The 19,588-nt window shown below is 34.5% G+C and overlaps 1 protein-coding gene across 2 annotated transcripts in view; it reads left to right on the forward strand.

Annotated features, from left to right (window-relative positions):
• The first annotated feature begins 314 nt into the window (after nt 1–314).
• Nucleotides 315–19,588, forward strand: part of LOC126827038 (metabotropic glutamate receptor 3) — a 55,544-nt gene continuing 36,270 nt past the window's right edge. The window contains exons 1-2 of one of the 2 annotated variants that reach the window (XM_050556196.2): nt 315–578; nt 17,722–19,260. In XM_050556196.2, the coding sequence (XP_050412153.1) occupies nt 17,850–19,260 (1,411 nt within the window). In that variant the 5' untranslated portion in view covers nt 315–578; nt 17,722–17,849. Of the gene's footprint in view, nt 579–17,721; nt 19,411–19,588 lie in introns of those variants that run through there. The other variant, XM_050556197.2, reaches the window with a different exon arrangement.

Raw genomic sequence — 19,588 nt, forward strand, 5'->3', positions numbered from 1 at the left:
AGCAGAATGTAGAAGAATGATTCGCAATATTAATATTAGTTATTAAATTATACAGATCTTCCAGAGACATAAATCAATTAGCGATACATGTAAAGCGGTAGCTGTTAAATAAATAAATTACTTTGTGGTATATCAGGTACCGGTATGTATGGTCCAAAGCAAATCAATAGTGCAAAGCGACACCACAATTTCCACGTTGCCAATAAGCTTACTCTCTCTCACTATACGCACTGGGCTACAGTACTGGAGACTGCTACATACGCTTACACATGTAGTTTACATTGGTTTGTTGTATTAGCAAGATAAAACCTCTGGTACTGTACGATTGGGATTTAGAACTCAGCACTTAAGGCAATGTCGTTCACTAAGTTAAGACCTTTTCATAATTAACAGGGTCTAAGTGTAAACTTCACACACATACACACTGCGACTGGTTTCCATTTGCAAGCGACAGCCATTTACTTATGAGTTTTGAGTTGAGTTATTACTGTGATCCCGGGTTTGTTTGTGTTCATTTCTGGGATTTCTTCCTTAACAACGAATGGAGTTTTCCGTGTGATACATACAGGAATATGAAGGTAAATTATATATTTTTCAATTAATATATGTTCTGTTTACGTGTGTAGATGCAAAACATAAGATTTCAAAACGTTTCACGAAAAGGGCTTCCGTGGGTAGGTCATTTTTACATTATATACAGGGTATGTATGAACAAGCAGAACCAGTGATAATTTTATAAGCATGTTGAATAATATCTACATCGTTTTGAAGGTTAGATTAAGTATCTCTGAAATAGAAAGTGGGAGATTTGTGGACTAATTGTAGGCAATACTTTGGTTATTGGCGCAAATAACTTTAGATAGTAGTGTGAGAAAGCGTTCTTACAATTACTCTTTGTCACATACTGTCATAGCCCAATAGGGGGAGTACGCCGCCACCTCCACCCGCCCACTGACCCTCTCCTGTAACTATTAGATTTTTTAACTAAAAAATAATAATGATGCATTGATATTTACATATACGGAACAGAAACCTCATTAGATTGCGAAGAAAATAATTAAAAACGCTTAATCAGTACTAACAGTACGTATAGGTCATGTCAATCGGATGTTCTGATGCTTGAGATAATGAATTAGAAAAAATATATAAAACTAACCTTTTGCATATTGTGGAAAATTTATTTCAGTATTTTATTTTGAATTTTAAATCTCCAAAGGTTTTCATTTGTAGTTTATTGGGGTTTTTTTTACTGAAAAGAAAAACATTATATTCGTAGAAATTGATAAACGCATCGAATAGGCTTACATACACAAGAGGTTCATTTACTTCTAGAACATTCCGTAACGAATGTATAATATCAATATTAATTTTAACACTGTACATTTTAATATGTGTCACCGATATTAATTACTCATTGCTGATAACGCTAGAGCAATTTTTCGTTGATGAAAGTCGAAGCAATGTAAACTGCTCAAATGACATTTAACGGTAATAATACGGGTAAAACTTACATATAATTTTTATCATAGTAAAGCGTGGAGTTACAAAATCGATACATATATATTTAATGATTAATACGCTTAAAAAAATAGAGGTGATAAAAATAAACTTAGTGCGCAGTTCAATAAATCAGCAGAACACACATGTAAATGATCGTGTGTTTTTTACAGGTGCAAATCGTTGTTAGCATGTTGAGTTTGATCAGAAATATGAACGAGTAATAAGATATTGCAGATATAGAGGAAGTAAAATAAACAGAACATGTAAATATATATATCTTATCATTTCTCTGAACATTGATAAAAAACGCTCTTATCTATAAACATGAAATTTAATGATTTACATGGAATTATTTTATCATGGAAAAAGCTTATTGCACTATATCATGCTGTTTAAAGGCATACACACTTAACAAAGGAAACGGGCGCTTCTCTTAAGTGTGTTGCAACTTGATCCAAAAATTTAAGTAGCCGGTTTTATATATTGCAGACTCCTTACTCATCATATTATAAGCACTTCCTCTAGTGTTACAATTTAAACAGTCTGCATCACTTTCATTTTGAATGAAGATCTTTTAAAATGCTAGTTTGTTGCTTTATGAGGATTTAAAAAAAAACCAATTACAAATGTAATTGGAGGAACGCTTGACTATGGCGAGTTTCTTATTATTTAAAAGTAAAATATTATAATATTATTACTAAAGAGACTCAGTCCTAGACCTAAATACACATATTTTACACACCACAGTAACAGGAAGCTCTATGGTGAGAAAAATATTCAAAGTTGTCTTGAATTACAAATATTATTTGTATAAAAGACCTAGAAATTTGAAGATTGGATTATTGTTGGAATCCTAAGCAGCTGCGTCGTAAAATACATTAAAACTTATTTCCCATGAATTATCAACAAAAAACGCCCACGCCACTGTCGAGATAAATTTTGATATTATTGAAATATTAAGCATTTTGGCATATAGATGTAAACATTATTTTAACCACTGACAAAATTGTAAAGCAAACATTACGTAAGTTTACATATAATAGGTTATTCAAGATAAAAAAGAAATCCCAGGAATATTTGTTTTTTCTTTTTTTTAAAAAAAAAATCCAACCTACTGAAAACTAAACTTACAGAATGAAGTCAGTTCATATCCAAATTTAGTACCAAATAGTACTGAAATAGCCTATTTATGTGATTTTAGTCATTCTGGAATGATCGCGCTGGGTTTAGAACCACGGCCCATTGTTTACGTTTGATGAGTGACCACAACCAAACAAGCCAGTAATATAAACATGATTATCTAGAAACTACTGAAGTTGTCTGTTTAGAAATTAGTGGCGCATAAAAAAAATAATAAAACTGACCCTTTGTATTGCTTTGAAACGTTGTCACAGCTTATCACTGCAGTCTTGAATGATCATTTCACAGCGACCAAACTAGTGTTATTCATTAAAACATATCCGAAAAGGTCCCGTTAGGAATGTGCATGAGATGATACTAATGTGTGTGTGTATATGTGTGTGACCAAAGTGAAGACAGACGTGATTCATCTTTTCTTTTATTTTTTGTGTTTTTGATATGGTAACTGATCGCTTATCCTTATCCCTCGACTTAAAGACATTGCAGGATTGCGCCAATAAAGATGATGTGAACCTTATAAGTGAAAAAATGTTATGGTTTCTCATAACAAATTTGAAATCGTGTCATTACCATGGTACATTTACTTCCTTCTTTAGAAAAACCGAGTAAGGCCAATATTATTGATAACGGGAGATGATATGCCATAATTAACAATTTTGCATATTAATTATTCAAGATCTATAAATACCTGCATCTTTACATCTACATTGCAGTACAGGGAAATAATCAAAACGTATTATACAGGTTAGGAGATATTTGTCGCCACATCTTTCGCATTTGAATATGCCCCCACGATATTTCATCAATCAGTATTATGGTTTAAATGTTAGATTACAACACACTTACTCGTAAAGTAGTTCGATAGGCCTACGGTTTGTCTGTTTTATACACGCTAGTCATTTACTCTTCTCAAATTTAGAAGCCATTCCGACCAATATTCCAATGGGATTTATTCGAATGAGCCAATGTCTGCGCCTATGGTGTGACAATATTTAACATAGTCTTTGATTTCTTATGGATTTTTCTCCGTCGTTCGACTTTATCCATGTGTTCCCCGTACCAAATTCTCATGGAATTAAAGTATTTTCAATCTAGAAATCTGTTTCCCATAACTCTTCGACTTTTTCTAAGCTCCTATAATCCAAGTTTATCCAGACTTAATATAGTTTCCAGCGGGTCAATTAAACGATGAGGGTAGTGGAAGAATTAAGTCAGTTAAATTTAATATATTAATACATGTCTGGCATGTCTTACGCTATATATTCCTTAAGGACGGGCAAGACATTGTATTGTTGAAATTAGTTTATAACTGTACTACTCTATAAATAACAGTTCTATTCATATTCTTTTCGTGTTAAATATTCAATATTGGTATTTCCTCAACCCAAATCGACGCGTGTCCTACAGGAAGCAGAGAATCTAGAGCATTTGGTGTCGCTTCTGAATTTTGGATACTTTTGTACTATTTATATATATCTTCTATGCATATATATTCTCTTATTACAATCCGAAAATGAAGCACCGTTATCATGGCGGAGTTTAAAGCTACGTTTGATTAAAGGAGCTAAGTCGCTAATATTTGGGACCTAGAAATTGACACAAATGAGTCGCAATGCATACACAAATGTAATATGAATGTATATAAATTGATTTACATTCAATCGTTTCTGTTTTTACTGTAATTTCTAATTAGTTAGGTTCGGCGAAATATGCCAGTATTCTCAATCGAATTTCAATCTTTAGCGTCTGGTTTTTCCAGTCTACGCCGATAGTATTTATTGGGCATGCTCTCCAGATAAGAATATAGCGTCACCGTTTGACATGACTTGTGGAATATGCCTAGCCTCGTTTTTCGAGTCCCTTATTACAAATAGCGCTGAAACGCATTATGGTACACGATTCGTGTACCAATTGTAAAATGTTTATTTTGTCTTAAATATTGGATATCAGAAGGTTATCTTTTCCCGGTAAGATCACAACATCAATGTTGATTTATAGCGACAAATAAATCGTGTTTTCAATGTCGAAGATTTTTGATGATATTGAGTTAAAGACTTAGCTACTTTAATGTTCTATACCTGTGACCTGTGACATATCACTCTGCTAAAATGGTTATTATTATTTATCTATCACTAACTGCGGCTGCTGTATAAAACATAACGGATGTTTAGCTTTAGACCAATATCTGTAATGAAATTAAATGCCTTTATCTCAGATGGTAATTAGCAACTCGTGTAGCTTTTTTTATATATAATATCCAGTGCATAATATAATGTTTTCACTTTTGATTTATGATGATATGCTGAGTGAGTGCGCATTGGTACGATGCCCATTTAGTGAAGTATTAATCGCAGGAGACGTCAATCGACTTCTATCTTAAGATGCTGAATAATGTCTTCTGGCACAGCAGCTCATACAGACAACTAATCAACAACTTGATTATAACAAAAATAAACTCAGCTAATTTCTGTTTTGTCCAGTTTTTCTAATTTTCTGAACGATTGAGGTATCGGAGTTGCGCAAATTTCCAGAATCTCGCTGGACCAAATTCTAGGACCAACAGTTACATTTAACTCTGATGAAGTTGTTAATTACGCATAGTGGGATAAAGGATATACATAAGTACTTTCTCACAATAACAATTTGCTTAATATGTATAGAAAGACCGAAAGTCTCAGCAACATATTACTAGATATAAAGTAGATGTTTGTTTATATGTGCAATACAGTTTAACTTTGCCCATTGGCCTACTTGTAAATATTTCAGCAAATATACGAATTTAATGTCTTAAATTGTAATGAATAACAGTTGTTTTGAATTTGTAGTAATAGCTTTAAAATGTGTTTTGGGCAATGTTAAGGGTGTGAATAATGGGACGAATCACAATTTAAATTCAGCTAATATCTAGAATCAAATGTTAACTGATATCTAAAGTAAATATAGTCGATATGTTGGGACGGATAACTCTAATCCGATTTAAGTTGGTACCTTGAATATGATCGGAATTTGATATTGCGAATTGAATATGATCATCTGAATTTATTTCTAGAGCCCGCCTATTCCCGGGCGCGTGTATAGGATACAGGCCTTCTGACATTAGACTAATTCTTATTTCTAAATGTGGTCCTTGCCCCATTAGCTTTGTCAAAGCAGTGTGTGCTTTCTGTTTGCATGAAGACCTGATACTACTTTACCAAATGGGTGTTACTATTCAGATAATTTCCTAGTATTATGCACTTTTTGTTATCAGTATTATTATTATTATTATTAAAACGATATTTATACAGCGCTCATCTTTCACCACGGAGCATTGCTCAGCTGCGCTTTACAAGAATATAAATTGAAACAATATAAGATTTAAATGTACATAAAAGTCTAAATGATAAAATTACATACATATAGAAAATTACATTTTCATATGATAAAAATGCAAGAAATATAAAATCATTTTACTTAAAAGTCTGTGCATAAATATATGTTGTTAGCGAGTTTTAAAATATTGTAAATGTAAAAGGGAGCTTATTCCAGAGTTTTTACGGTGCCTGGAAAGAGAAAGGTCGTTCTCCGAAAGAAGAAAGGTTAAGAGAGGTGTGTTGAAGAAGAGAGGTGTCATTAGATGATTTAAAACATTTGAGTTGCGAATATACAGTGCTTAATGCGGTGCTTAATAAGTAACCAGTGTTAAGACGTCAAAATTGAAGCTATGTGATCATTTTTGTTTTGGAAAGAGTTGTCATCTGGCAGCACAATTTTGAACTTTTTGAAGATCATCAAGGTGCTTTACAGGAATACAAGCTAGAAGAGAATTAAGATTATCAAGCCTGGACTTTGCATCTTGTGAAATGTATTTGCTAAGTTTACTTATTATTGTAAATATGAAAATAGCGCATGTTTTCATCAAAAATAACACAAATATTTCTTGCAGAGATAACGGGTAAAATAGACTGGGCAATAGATGAAAAATCTACAATTAGATATTTTGTTAAAATGTTTTGAAAACATTTAGCAGACATCCATTTTTTTCTGTCAATTATACAAGTTTCAGTTTGGGTTTTTTATTTGTATTCAATCATTTGTTATAAATGGTTTAAAAGCAAAATAAATTTGTGTATAATCTGCATACAGATGAGTTTCTAAGCCATGGCCCCGAACTAATTTACCGAGTGGAGAAGTGTATAATGTAAATAGAATGAGTCCAAGAACGGAACCCTAAGGTACTCCGTATAAAATGAAACAGTTATTAGAAAGTGTATCATTAATTAAATAACTCGTTATAAGTTTTAATGCTAAACAATATATAGCAAAATCTACATTTAAACGACTAATAAGAATTGGGTGGTCAACGGTATCAAATGCAGATGATAAGTCTAACAAAATGAGAAATACACAGTGTTGATTGCCCAAAAATAACAATATATCATTATGAACCTTAGTAAATGCTATTCCTACACTATGAAATCTCTTATAAGCACCATGGTTCATGTAAGTTATGATCATCTACATATTCTATGAGTTGATTGGCGATACATTTTTCTACAATATTAGCTATAACATTTAAATTTGACACAGGCCGATACTGCGAATGTTAAACGTATTATTAAAAACTAAGACTTGGATATCAATTTTATATAAAATAGGGAAATGCCTTGTTTGTAACAATATCTGTTATATATTTTGATAAAAAGTCACAGCAGAGTGTGAGGAACTATAAGTTATTAGTGACTTAGCTACACTTTATAAATTTTTGAGATTTTTACCACTATTAGTAATCTTATCTGAATAAAATTTACGTTTAGCACAGTCAATCATGGCATTTACGCCGTTTTTAGTTTAGCTATGAAAAATGTGTACGCGGTTGTGTATGCTAATTTCATGTATTTTATGATCACAAAATATATTCAGTTTATTATTTTAATACAGATCAAAGCTTGTCGTTCAATGTCAACCTACTTACATCAAAACACGGAACATCATTAATTTTGCGATGAGCGTACTAGTGCTTAATCATCAGGATATGTATGATTCGTTTAAAAAAAGGAATAAAAAACTTTTGAATTGAGGATATTTCTTACTGTGAAAATCCTTTTCATTTGACACTTTTCAATCCTACAGTACTATAAACAGGATGTACGGCTAGGACGTGACTATAAATTCTGAAATGGTTTAACATATTGGATTTAGCCCGCGTGCATTGTTATATTCCGGCTATATTCAGGATTAAGAAGCATATAATATATGCACACTGATGTACGGTATATTTTGCTTAATAGTCGGATTAATCTTTTCATCGACTGACTATTGATTTCTTTATTGTTGTTTCATTTAAATAGACTCTTTGCAACTATCGGCACTAGTGAAGATTAAAGCGACCGTCTTCTCGGATGGCTAATAATAACTTTTATATTTCAATATCTTTCAAAAGTAATGTCAGATAAGCTTATATTGGTATTGGGTGCTTGTCAACCACGCCAGTGTCTACTTTTTGTCTAAGCGTATTGTCTCATCGGTTTCGTGGTTTTGCTTTTAATACTGGGTGGTCGTGCTTTCCTTCTTGATATTACTGACTTTAAATGCTTAAAAACACTGTCAAATAAAAGTGTTTTATACAAACGGTACCATTTGTTAATGACCAGATTACCCTAATACCCCATTATATTTAAATCAGGGTGAGGGTGGGTGGGGGTGCGCGTGGGTGGCGGAATGGTTAGCACGTGCGCGCTGTATCATAAGGTCTGTCATTGAGTCAACTGGCGTGGTTTCGATTCCCCGGTTGTACGTGACAAGGATTGGGTTAACTGTCTAACCTCGTGGATTTTCTCCGGGTTCTCCACCCTCCCCCACTGCTAAAGACCCCTAAGCGCAAGCGAATTATTGAAATAAAATTGAACCTTAGGTTGTTCCCGAAATGCTCTCTCTCTATCTCTCTCTTTCTCTTTAAATCAGATTAATATATATAACAATGATGCTCGGCATGATAAACGTTCGTCCCTGTCTGGGTAATATTAAGAGTATTGCATTATTACTACCTCCAAACCCTACCCCAAAAGGGTTATTGGTAATATTGTCTTTACCAGCGGTCCTTATAATCCTTCCTTACAACCAAATAAGTTGCTAAAATGTCTGCAACTCTATTATGATTCTGCAGATACACGTATGTCTCAAATTCTGCATACAATCTAATCTGATCATTGCCAGTGTTCACGTCAAATCAAAAATTATTTCCTTACCAAGATCCCATGTCTCTACGGACGATCCGCTCTCGTTTAAATAAATTTTTATTGATAATAACCGTTCTACTTATTATCAGCCCATTTTTTTATTTGTTAAGAAATCGACTTCTAAGGTAGTCTGTTGTTGTTTTCAACGAAGAACAAAAGGTACGGCGTCTGTCTTGAGAACAATACTTGTATGTAGAAATGAATCGGGAACACTACTCTAATCCGTCAATAGCTCATAATTAACTAGACTCCTTTGATGTCCATCTGCTCTCACAATTTACTAGATTTTGGTTTAGCGGCATGACTCAACAAATAAATTGGTTATACATTGACAATGTTTTCCCCTCTCCAACACGTAACCAACAGTTATTCTTGTTTGAGGAGCAAGGGGGTAAGGGGTTTGATGTCGGTGTTGGCCGGGAAAGTACCTCGAGCGTGGTTAGCAGACGGGTGGGTGGGAGCAGAATATAATCGTAGGTCGTAGCGCCATTGTCCGAATAAAATTACCCACGTAGCACATTGCATGGCCCCTATCTCGGTTGATGCAGAACAGTAGGACGTTAAACCCCATTTTAATTTATTTATATTCTTTTGAGGTAATTTTAAAAGTACAGTAGAGATTGTTTAAGTAGCTATGTGAGCCCTTCCTATCGTGTTCTACAAGTATGCAATATTACTTATTGTGGACGCAGACGTTGATATCCAACCCGCATTTTTATGCGCCCACATTTTTATGTGGACGTGTATTGTCGCCGCCCCTGCCCGTTCGGACGTCTGTCCGTCCACGATTTGTTTGTGGACACTCTACAGTTCACAATTTGTATCCGATTTTGACGAAACTTGAAATATAGGTCTATCTCCCAAGGGTCTCGGTTTGTTTCGATATTCGCATGTATCGGACCATAACTTCATGGATTATGGCCCCTGCTTGTACGAAAAATCAAGTTTTTAGCTTGTGGACACTCTGGAGGTCACAATTTTGACCCGACGTTGATGAAACTTGATATGCATGTTTATAAGCCAAATATCTTGTTTCCTTTCGGTATTCGCGCATATCGGATCGTAACTTCCTGACTTATGGCCCCTGGTTGTACGAAAAATCGCGTTATACACTAATGGTGGTCGAGTTCGAATTTCGTGAAAATCGGACAAAAAATGTACATAAATAGTGTAAAAAATATGGTATATCAAGGTTGTGGACCCTCTAGAGGCCACAGTTTTATCCGATTTTGATGAAACTTTAAATATATCTTTTTATCATAAAGATCTTGGTTCCTGTTGATAATCATATATATTCGAACGTAACTTCCTGGAGTATGGCCATTGATTGGTCGAAAAATCGCATTTTTAGCTTGTGGATTCTCTAGAGGTCACAATTTTTTCCGATTTTAAAAACCCTTTAGATATATCACCATTCCACCATAATGAAGCTTGAATTGGAATTTCGAGAAAATCAAAATGAAACTGCCCGCCGAAATGGCCGCTCTTTGTGTGCAAATTGTGTATAAGTATGTAATACAAATTTTATGTACCCTCTAGAGGTCACAATGTTTTTATCCAATTTTGATGATACTTAAACCATATCTTTATATTCCGAAAATCTCAGTCCTTTTTGATATTTGCGCATTTAAGACCATAACTTTGTGGATTATGGCCCCTGATTGTACAAAACATGCTTTTTGTTTTTAGCTTGTTATCTATCCATCTCTTGCAAAATGTTGGCGTATCCTGCCTGGCAGCGGCTGGTTTAAGAAAGAAAACAGCTATTTCGATAAATCTTCATTTTGTCTGTCGAATCCAGATCTCTGTATTGAGTTAGGCCAACATTGGATGGAATGGATCACTATTATTTGTATTAAACGTTAATTCAGGAGATATACCCACGTTGGGATCCTTTCTTTACGCGGATTTATACTTTTATAATTAGTAATCACTTCGTCATAAAATTTAACCCTATTTCTCACGATAAGCCGTCCAACTTCTATAGTTAAGAGACGTCATCATGACAGATTAATCGAACAATTTTAGTTATTTTTGTATAGTTGAAGAAATGCTACTATGATTTGTCTAGACGAACAGCATACGAAGAAAAAAGTCATTATAAAGCTAGCATTGGATAATTTGCTATACATGTTCGTGTTATAGTTGTAGTTAAATCGTTGACGTCTATACCCTGACAGTCCATGTCATAAAATTTGGTGACCACACGAAAAGGTTAACTGACACCTTCCTTTACTTGAAAAGGTTTGATAGGATCATCCTATACACGAATCTCTACTAAATGAGAACCTTCTCTACGAAAGGGCTAAATATTAACTGAACTGAAACGCACAACTAGGCAGATCTTTCATATATATCTCAACACGAAACCAAACGTATTCAATGAAAAGTCTGTTATTATACAATTAAGCACATCCAAGTATGAAAGAAAACCATCGTGACGAATAGACTGGCTTTTGTACAAAAAGGATAATAGAATTATTATTACTAAAGATGACATGCGAAACTTTACGTTGTCTGTCAGCAACTAGACACGAAGTTAGTCGATCGACATTTTAGTTCCCACATTGACGTTTTTTAGTCAAAAACACTAAGTATTACTACGAGCATTTTGAGAAACATTTATTCCGCCATCATTTTTGTATTAAATGGAATTAAAAATGTTTTATTATGAAAAAATGAAACGAAATGGGGTTTAACGTCCCACTGTTCTGCTCCGACTGGGCTAATGAAGACGGGCATACGCCATACAGTGTGCTATGAGGGGAATTTTGCCCGTGCGGCGGCACTATGGCCTACTGTAATATCGAATTCAAACTGCCATGGGATGTTTTACGTGAATGCCAATGCATCCGAACGACTAGACAGCTGTCCCGCCCCACTGACAAGGGGAAACCACGTCGGAAAATCCCGAGAGCCAGCGTCTTACCCACTTAGCCACCCCGTTGCGTATATGAAGTTGTTAAACTGACAAGTACCAAATAGTACACTAATTATTCAATATGGCGGCCATTCAGGGCAAAGATCTATTCTCAAAGCAGAATGTAAAAATGGCTGCGTGAAATCAATAAAAACCCAGATACATGGCCATAATTTAAAATATAATTGGTTGGTTTGAATAATCTTTGGAACAAAATGTTTTGTACTAAAGTGTTTTTTGATTGTGTATGGTCTGAAACTCTATAATAACCTTTAAAGAGGCAACATGCTATGGTGCGAGTGAAAAGTTTTATTATTTAAATTATAGATGAATATGAAATTAAAAGTGTTATTTAGATAGTGACTTAGGGGATTAAACGAAAAATAAGAGGAATATTAGATAATCTCTCGACGCGGATACAAATTTAATATATTTGAAACCATTACAGATGTCTAAAGATTCCGGCGTGAAATCGATAGAAACTAATTTAAACTTCAAATTGCTATAACTTAAGTTAGGGTTGATCGATTTGGATATCTTTTAGACCAAGATGTTTTTAGGAAAAGTGATTTTGATTGTGTATAGTTCTAAACTCTATATTTAACTTGTATTATGTTGTAGTTTTAAAGAGGATTGATGATAGAGTGCCAGTCAAATGCCTACACCGAAATTCTAAGCTATTTTGTCATCTACTAAATTTAGGATATGGTAATGTTGTCATTACCGCATTAATTTCGATAATTGTAGAAATAATTCCATTCCATGGCTTTGACAAGTGACGGATCCCTCAATGCAAATTTCATATATGGAAAAACTTAAAATTGCTTGTGAAGACTTAGACCTTTAACATCGACCTTCAATTTCAGAACTTTAAAAAGGGTTACACAAATGCCACAACGACAATTGTTTAAATCAAAACTACAACCAAGTTATTTTACAGTTATAGCGTGACCTTTATATGTACCTTATTTAGAAATCGGTGAAATTGCATCTGATTTTAAAATAGTATACGGAAAAATATCTGAAAGATAATTTCCGTAAATCGGACTTATCCGGAAATCATTCGGTAATATAGCTTTTTCGTTTCATTAGAAAATAGCGACATTTATGTCATTTGTGTTTTTATTACCATTTTGAAAGCAACTATTATGTTAGGGGTCCATCATATACCTTCTTTAAACCCACAATATAGATTAAATATAGAATTGATTGTATCGCCTTCCTCATACAAGAACAGGGGTCTCAGCGACCTTGACGTAAATTGAGTTGGCACAAATAGATCTAGCCCAAGAACAGGCGGCATAATGATTCGATGACGCGAGACGTAAAATGACGTAGTTACATAAATGACGCCATCGTAAAGCGCTGCCTTTATACAAATTCATTTAATTAAAACTAATGATTTTTTCTCTTTAAAAAAATAATTATATATGCTTTATATGATATTAAACTTCCGTAATAAATATAATTCTGAACTTTTTTTTGACCTTTTAACGAATCGGGTTTATAATATCGCGATTGATAAAGGGGAAATAATTCCGGAGCAAAAATTCAGCAACCGATACATATTTTCGTTTTAAATTAACGTATCATCAACAAGAACTTATAACATAACATAGGAATGCTTTCAAACATAACAAGGTTAACATCATATTAGTTTAAAACCAAAATTAACATTTGAATTGTCGTTTTACTAAATATGATTGCTGCTTTAATCTCTGTACGGGATGTTCCCCAGTTCCGCAGTGAATAGCCACCAAAGCCTAACACAACGGTAGTAGAGAGAGTATTAATTAATCACAACTGACCAATCAGAAATAAGAGACATCGTGCATATATTTATAGAGACAGTCAATATGTATATTTACATTATAGTATAATAGCAAATTTGTTTTCCTATAAATCGTTAATTAGTAATTTATTATATTATTCACCGACATTTCCTTCTGAGATGGTGGATGATATTACAAGCACAGAGAAGTCTATTATCACTAACGATCTATTGTTAATATGCAATGCAAATTTCATGTCTGAAGTTAGGGAAAGAAAAGTTTGATTAATTGATTGGAAAAGTAATCTATGTGATAATTAGTGAGCAAATTGGAAACATGCCGTGAACAAGGCATGCTACTCCCCTCTTCAAATAAATCATCTATCGATCTAGTCTTCTTTAATCAAATTATTAACTGCAAGATAACGTTCATTGCAATTTAAGAGAACTATTTTTAACGATTCTTCTTTCAATGGCTGTCGGCACTTAATCTACAATTAAGGTGTACAAGTATAGTAGCTTTTGCTTTAGTTTGCAGACAAAACCAGCATTATTTCACCATCTTTGATGGATTGTTTGAAAACTTCGTGGTGATTTGATAGAGTTGACTTTTGTATTAGATGTCTAACGATTGACATCACATTCATATTTTAAGTGAGTTTCGTGTTGACATTAATTTATACCGATTTATTGAAAATAATATGTCTCTACGGTTATTTAATAATTTAGAAAAGGACAATTTTACTGTCATTTTTCTTAAGACATGAAAATTGGTACAACTAACTGGGTCGTCTAATTCTTATCTACATTTTTAGATACCACAGATTGGTTTTAGTGGTATATAGAATATACTGAAGCCCCGACTTAAGACTTTAATTATCCCAAATATGATCAAAAGAACAGAAAATAGACTGCAAATGTGAAATTCCATAAGACACACTGCATATTTCATAAAATAACTTTATTAAGATCTCAGGAAGATTTTTTGTATTATTTAGTAGTGAAGTTGTTGCCTTTTTTTGAGCAAGAAAAATTGATCTATTGTTTGATCTTTGTATTCATGTTTGTTTGGTCCACTCTAGGTTTCATCTGTGTCTGGCATTATTGTCTATTCATTGGGGATATTAATGAGATTTTCTTTTCTTAAGACGAAATAAGATAATCTTATAACAAAAATGTCTAGAGTAACGTAAACAGTATAAAAAAAATCTGGCAAATGTTGTATTTAAGAGACTAGTTTTTAGATCTACGGCGTGAGGGTCCCAGAAATCCAGATCACTGCAATATAACATTGCACGATGTATTGTAATCAGACAGCAATGATTGCTCCTAACATTTTTTATGACGCAAAATGGAGTCTTTATGGCAGACAGACATACACTCTCTCCTTTACTTTATGGCAATCTTATTTTTATGTTGAAGCCATACAAAATATTTTAGCAGATTTTCATGCGGATAAACACGTTATGGCCATCTTGGAATAATATCCGTGATCAGCTAAGTGTATTGATGTATGATTATTCATTTGTGTATCGACGGGGTGGTTAAGATGTCTTTGCTCATATTATCTGAAAGTTCGTCACTCCATTAAGACACTTGTGAAGTCGGAGAAAATAAAAGCAGCACATCGTATAGTCTCTTTTATCGGATCCAGGAAGTGAAGTTGGCTGAAAGGAAATTCTTCGTTCTTTCTGATCATTCAATACATACATTTTTTTTAAATCCCAATCATGTACATCATATCTCGAAACTAGAGTTTGGTTTCTGTTTTGTAAAAATACATTTCTTTGCTGCCTTTCAAATGTATGCGTTTATACTTTCCGGAGACAAAAAATGTCTTAAGTAATCACCGACATTAACTTATATCAAAAATGCAGTTCACTTAAAGAAGATATACATGTTGTTAGAGTTCATGCTATGCATGCTTGAACAAGCCATCCCTTTTCACCAATGAGCATGATACAATCCGAATCAAGAACCGTCTTCATTATCCCGGTCAGGACGTTAAACCCCATGTCATTTCCCAATCAATATCAGTACAAGATAGAACTATAACTATGCTACGTATCATGGCCCAAATGTTGTTATGCCCGGATAAGTAATATCTGGATTGAGTGTCGTGCATCGATTTTTTATATGGCGTCACAATTCTAAGATGGCAGCGATGACGTCATGTTCGGTTCTTGTTTCCTATAGTACTATCGTGACACTGTTAACATTCTGAACTACAACCGCATATTTATCTTAATTTATGAAATCATTTGTATGAAATAATTAGAGAAGACAATAATCCGGGTTTATTTTTTTACGATACAAGTTTACGTCCCTAAAAGTAGGCAATGACAGTGTATAATCAATTTTGATTCCCGCTTCGTATCTCAAATCGAAATCCAGATCGCCACTTTATTTTGACCTAAATTAAGAAGGCTTCTGTTCGTTTAAGGAAGTTAAAAGAGATTGTATTTAGGATTTAACAAAGCTTTCCACCATTGTTTTATCTCCTTGATCGTCTTATGTTTTGAACATTAAATTTCAATCTCCGCAGCGAAGACTTTCATTTCCGTCATCTTTGATGTGCAAAGAGCTTTGATGACGTAAGTGATTGATCTGCAGCAAGCCATTTCTTTTTTAATGCGGATTTGCGTGTTCGAAGACATTTTGGGTATTTAATTTTTATTGATTGGTTATGAACATCTAATAAATAATTTTCACTAATAAAAATTTTAAAGATCGATAATGGAATGAGAGGCGATTTTTCGTTATTGTAAAAGATATTTGACTGATATACATTATGTCAAGTTTTTTATTCCCCTCCAAACTGTAAAAATTGTTGCCATTATTAAACCGTTAAACATACTTCTTAAATATATAGGCGTAACTATGTTTAAAGTCCCGGGATACCCGAATAAAAGTTAAAGTAATGAACTCTCTAACTCAATAATATCCATAATCTCCGACATTAAAAACACGAATTAGAATTTAATATTGGCATATTTCAAACATTAAGGGTATTGCTACAATGAACCATTTAAAAACAGTCAACGTCGTTATTTTCTCACACTCTCTAGCGCCATTTGTAATGATGCGCTTTGATGAACGAGACAAAACGTCAATGTGAAAGTGACACCGCCACCCATTATAGGCTGCACTAACCAGGTGCAATCTACGACCATTCAATTATACCTGCTCACTTAAATCACCAAACATACATGATTAGAGGGGCTTAATGTCGCCCTCATTATTAACTAGGTCTCACATGGTATATTATTTATTTCTGGGAGAACGGAACACGTTGCCTTTCAAACTTAAAAGTGCAAAAACAGTGAACGTTCATTTGTGGTTTGGAATAGGCACAATATAATACACAATACTATTAGTATCATCATACATTGTTTCGATGACATTGGCAATACTAAAACAAAATAAAAATGAAATGCCATTTGACCGAGTAAAGCAGAGTACACGCCGTAGCCATTCATGAAATCATTAAGGGGGTCAGAAACGATCATAAAGAACAGTTTCTATAGGGAGTGAAATATTTTATATGTATTACAATAACAGGGCTATGAATTATTAACATTTACTGCCTAAAGGTGTATCCGAGTACTAGATCTAGATCACATTACAAGCAAAGCAATCAGGTCTTCACAGCTTCTTACAAAGACGAGCACTACTATCATACAATATATGATATCAATTTGAATAATTGTACGTCTTTTTCAAGTGAGTAATATCGTTGGGGTTATACATTAGTTTGCGGTTCCAGAAGCCATCCATAAATCAAATTGCGAGAGTAATAAATCAGAATGATTTTATCGTGACAAGGAAAGGCTTCAATGAAATAAAGATATACCAAAATTCATTTCAGGGCGCCAAACAAGCGTTTGTTTGATGCCATACGAGCGGTTACATATGTTAGATCTAATTAAGCCTGCACCACTCTGTGTTAACACAAAACCCCTTATAACCTTCATAGATGATCACTGGCAGAATTTAATAAGTGACCGAACGGAAGAATTCCTGCTCGCTGGTCGGTTGCCTCCAGACTTTCATCCCTATTTCATCTATTTTATATTAATCGATGGTCACTGACCATGTAGTAGTATTAACTGTAGTAATATTTAACAATCTACTATGTCTCTTCTAGCTAGTTCTTCTCTCTCTTGTTTCAGAATTGATCGCAGAATGCTGCAGAAGAATATCGGCAAATTAGTACTCGGTTCCATTGAGCCACGCAAATCAGTGATTATAGCAGCAATGGTTTGAAACATGTCAGGGCTTTCCGTGGGGTAAATCTGAAATGATGTGTATTGGGAGAATGGGAGTACCACAGTTAGACATGGTAAACGGCAGCTTTGGTGGAGTTATCAACAATCTTTATAAAGTTATCTTGGTGTTGTTAACCATCATGTTTCAGAGCACCAGTTCCTTTAACAACCGAAGCGCAAAACCCATCGCCTCCGCCTTCCTTGCCGGGGATATCATTCTTGGAGGTTTGTTTCCCGTTCATCACAAAGGTATTGGCGAACAACCATGTGGAGAAATAAATACTGACCGTGGGATCGAACGCCTTGAAGCTATGCTTTTTACAATTGATGAAATCAACCGAGATCCCAGTATATTACCGGGGATACATCTCGGCGCATCTCTTTACGACACGTGTGCTAGAGGAACGTATGCGTTAGAACAATCTCTTGAGTTCATCAGAGCCTCATTTTACTCTCTCGATACTTCAGAATTTGTGTGTTCGGACGGATCACAAGCTACAGCCAAGTTATCTCCAACTAAAGTGACCGGAGTCGTCGGAGGATCATACAGTACGGTTTCTATGCAGGTGGCTAATTTATTAAGGTTATTTAAACTTCCACAAGTGAGTTATGCATCTACCAGTGCTTCGCTTAGTGATAAGACGCGTTACGACTATTTCTTGCGTACAGTGCCTCCGGATACATTACAAGCTAAAGCTTTGGTTGATATCGTTCAAGAATTTAATTGGACTTACGTGTCGACAGTCTCGTCTGAGGGCGAGTATGGGTCATCCGGTATAGATTACTTCCAGCAAGAAGCCCGAGCTAAAAATATCTGCATAGCTGCAAATGTTAAAATTCCAGCCAAATCAACTAATGCTACTTTTGATAGAACTATACGCGATTTATTAGAAAAGCCAGAGGCGAAAGTTGTGATTGTGTTCGTTAGAATTGAGGATGCGAAAGGTCTACTTGATGCCGCAACACGGTTCAATCTTACAGGTCAACATGTGTGGGTCGCCAGTGACGCATGGGGTCGACAAGATGCTCCTGTGAAAGACAATCAACTGGCAGCACAAGGCGCAATAACTTTAGAACTACAATCAACGCCAATCAAAACATTCGAAAGTTATTTTCAGAACTTAAACCCTCGAGGGAATAAACGTAACCCGTGGTTTCGCGAATATTGGGAGGCCATTAATAAATGTAGTTGGAAAGAGAACAAGTACACTTCAACATCCAGAAATATTCGATATTGCACGGGGGCTGAAAAACTTACTAGAAAAATCACCCAACAGGAAGGCAAAGTGCAATTTATTTATGACGCGGTATATGCGTTAGCTATAGCCTTGGATACAATGCAGAAAACTTTATGCCCGAACACGACCCGACTGTGTCGCGCCATGGAACGAATTGATGGAGAACGACTCCTGAAGGACTTTCTGTTGAATGTATCTTTTGATGGTAAGTGCCTGATTGAATTGTGCCAGTTAGTACCCATGCGCAATGACTTTATATAGCTTTCCTGTACATATCAATTAATGGTAATGAAGTCAATCTGATTAAAATGGATAATAGGCTTTAAACAAATACGTTAGATAGATGTCACAATACATTAGACAAGTAACCACACAATACCATCGTTTGTTAGAATTTTAGTACATTAATCAGAATATTCCCCAACATGATAATATGCTATCACAAATTAACTTCAAAGTGAACATCGCGTTAATAATTTAGAAAAAAATATATTAATGGCAAAGCTGTAATAGACAGGATCGTTTTACTTTCT

Source organism: Patella vulgata, chromosome 7, assembly GCF_932274485.2.
Source record: "Patella vulgata chromosome 7, xgPatVulg1.2, whole genome shotgun sequence".
In the NCBI taxonomy this organism is placed as follows: domain Eukaryota; kingdom Metazoa; phylum Mollusca; class Gastropoda; family Patellidae; genus Patella; species Patella vulgata.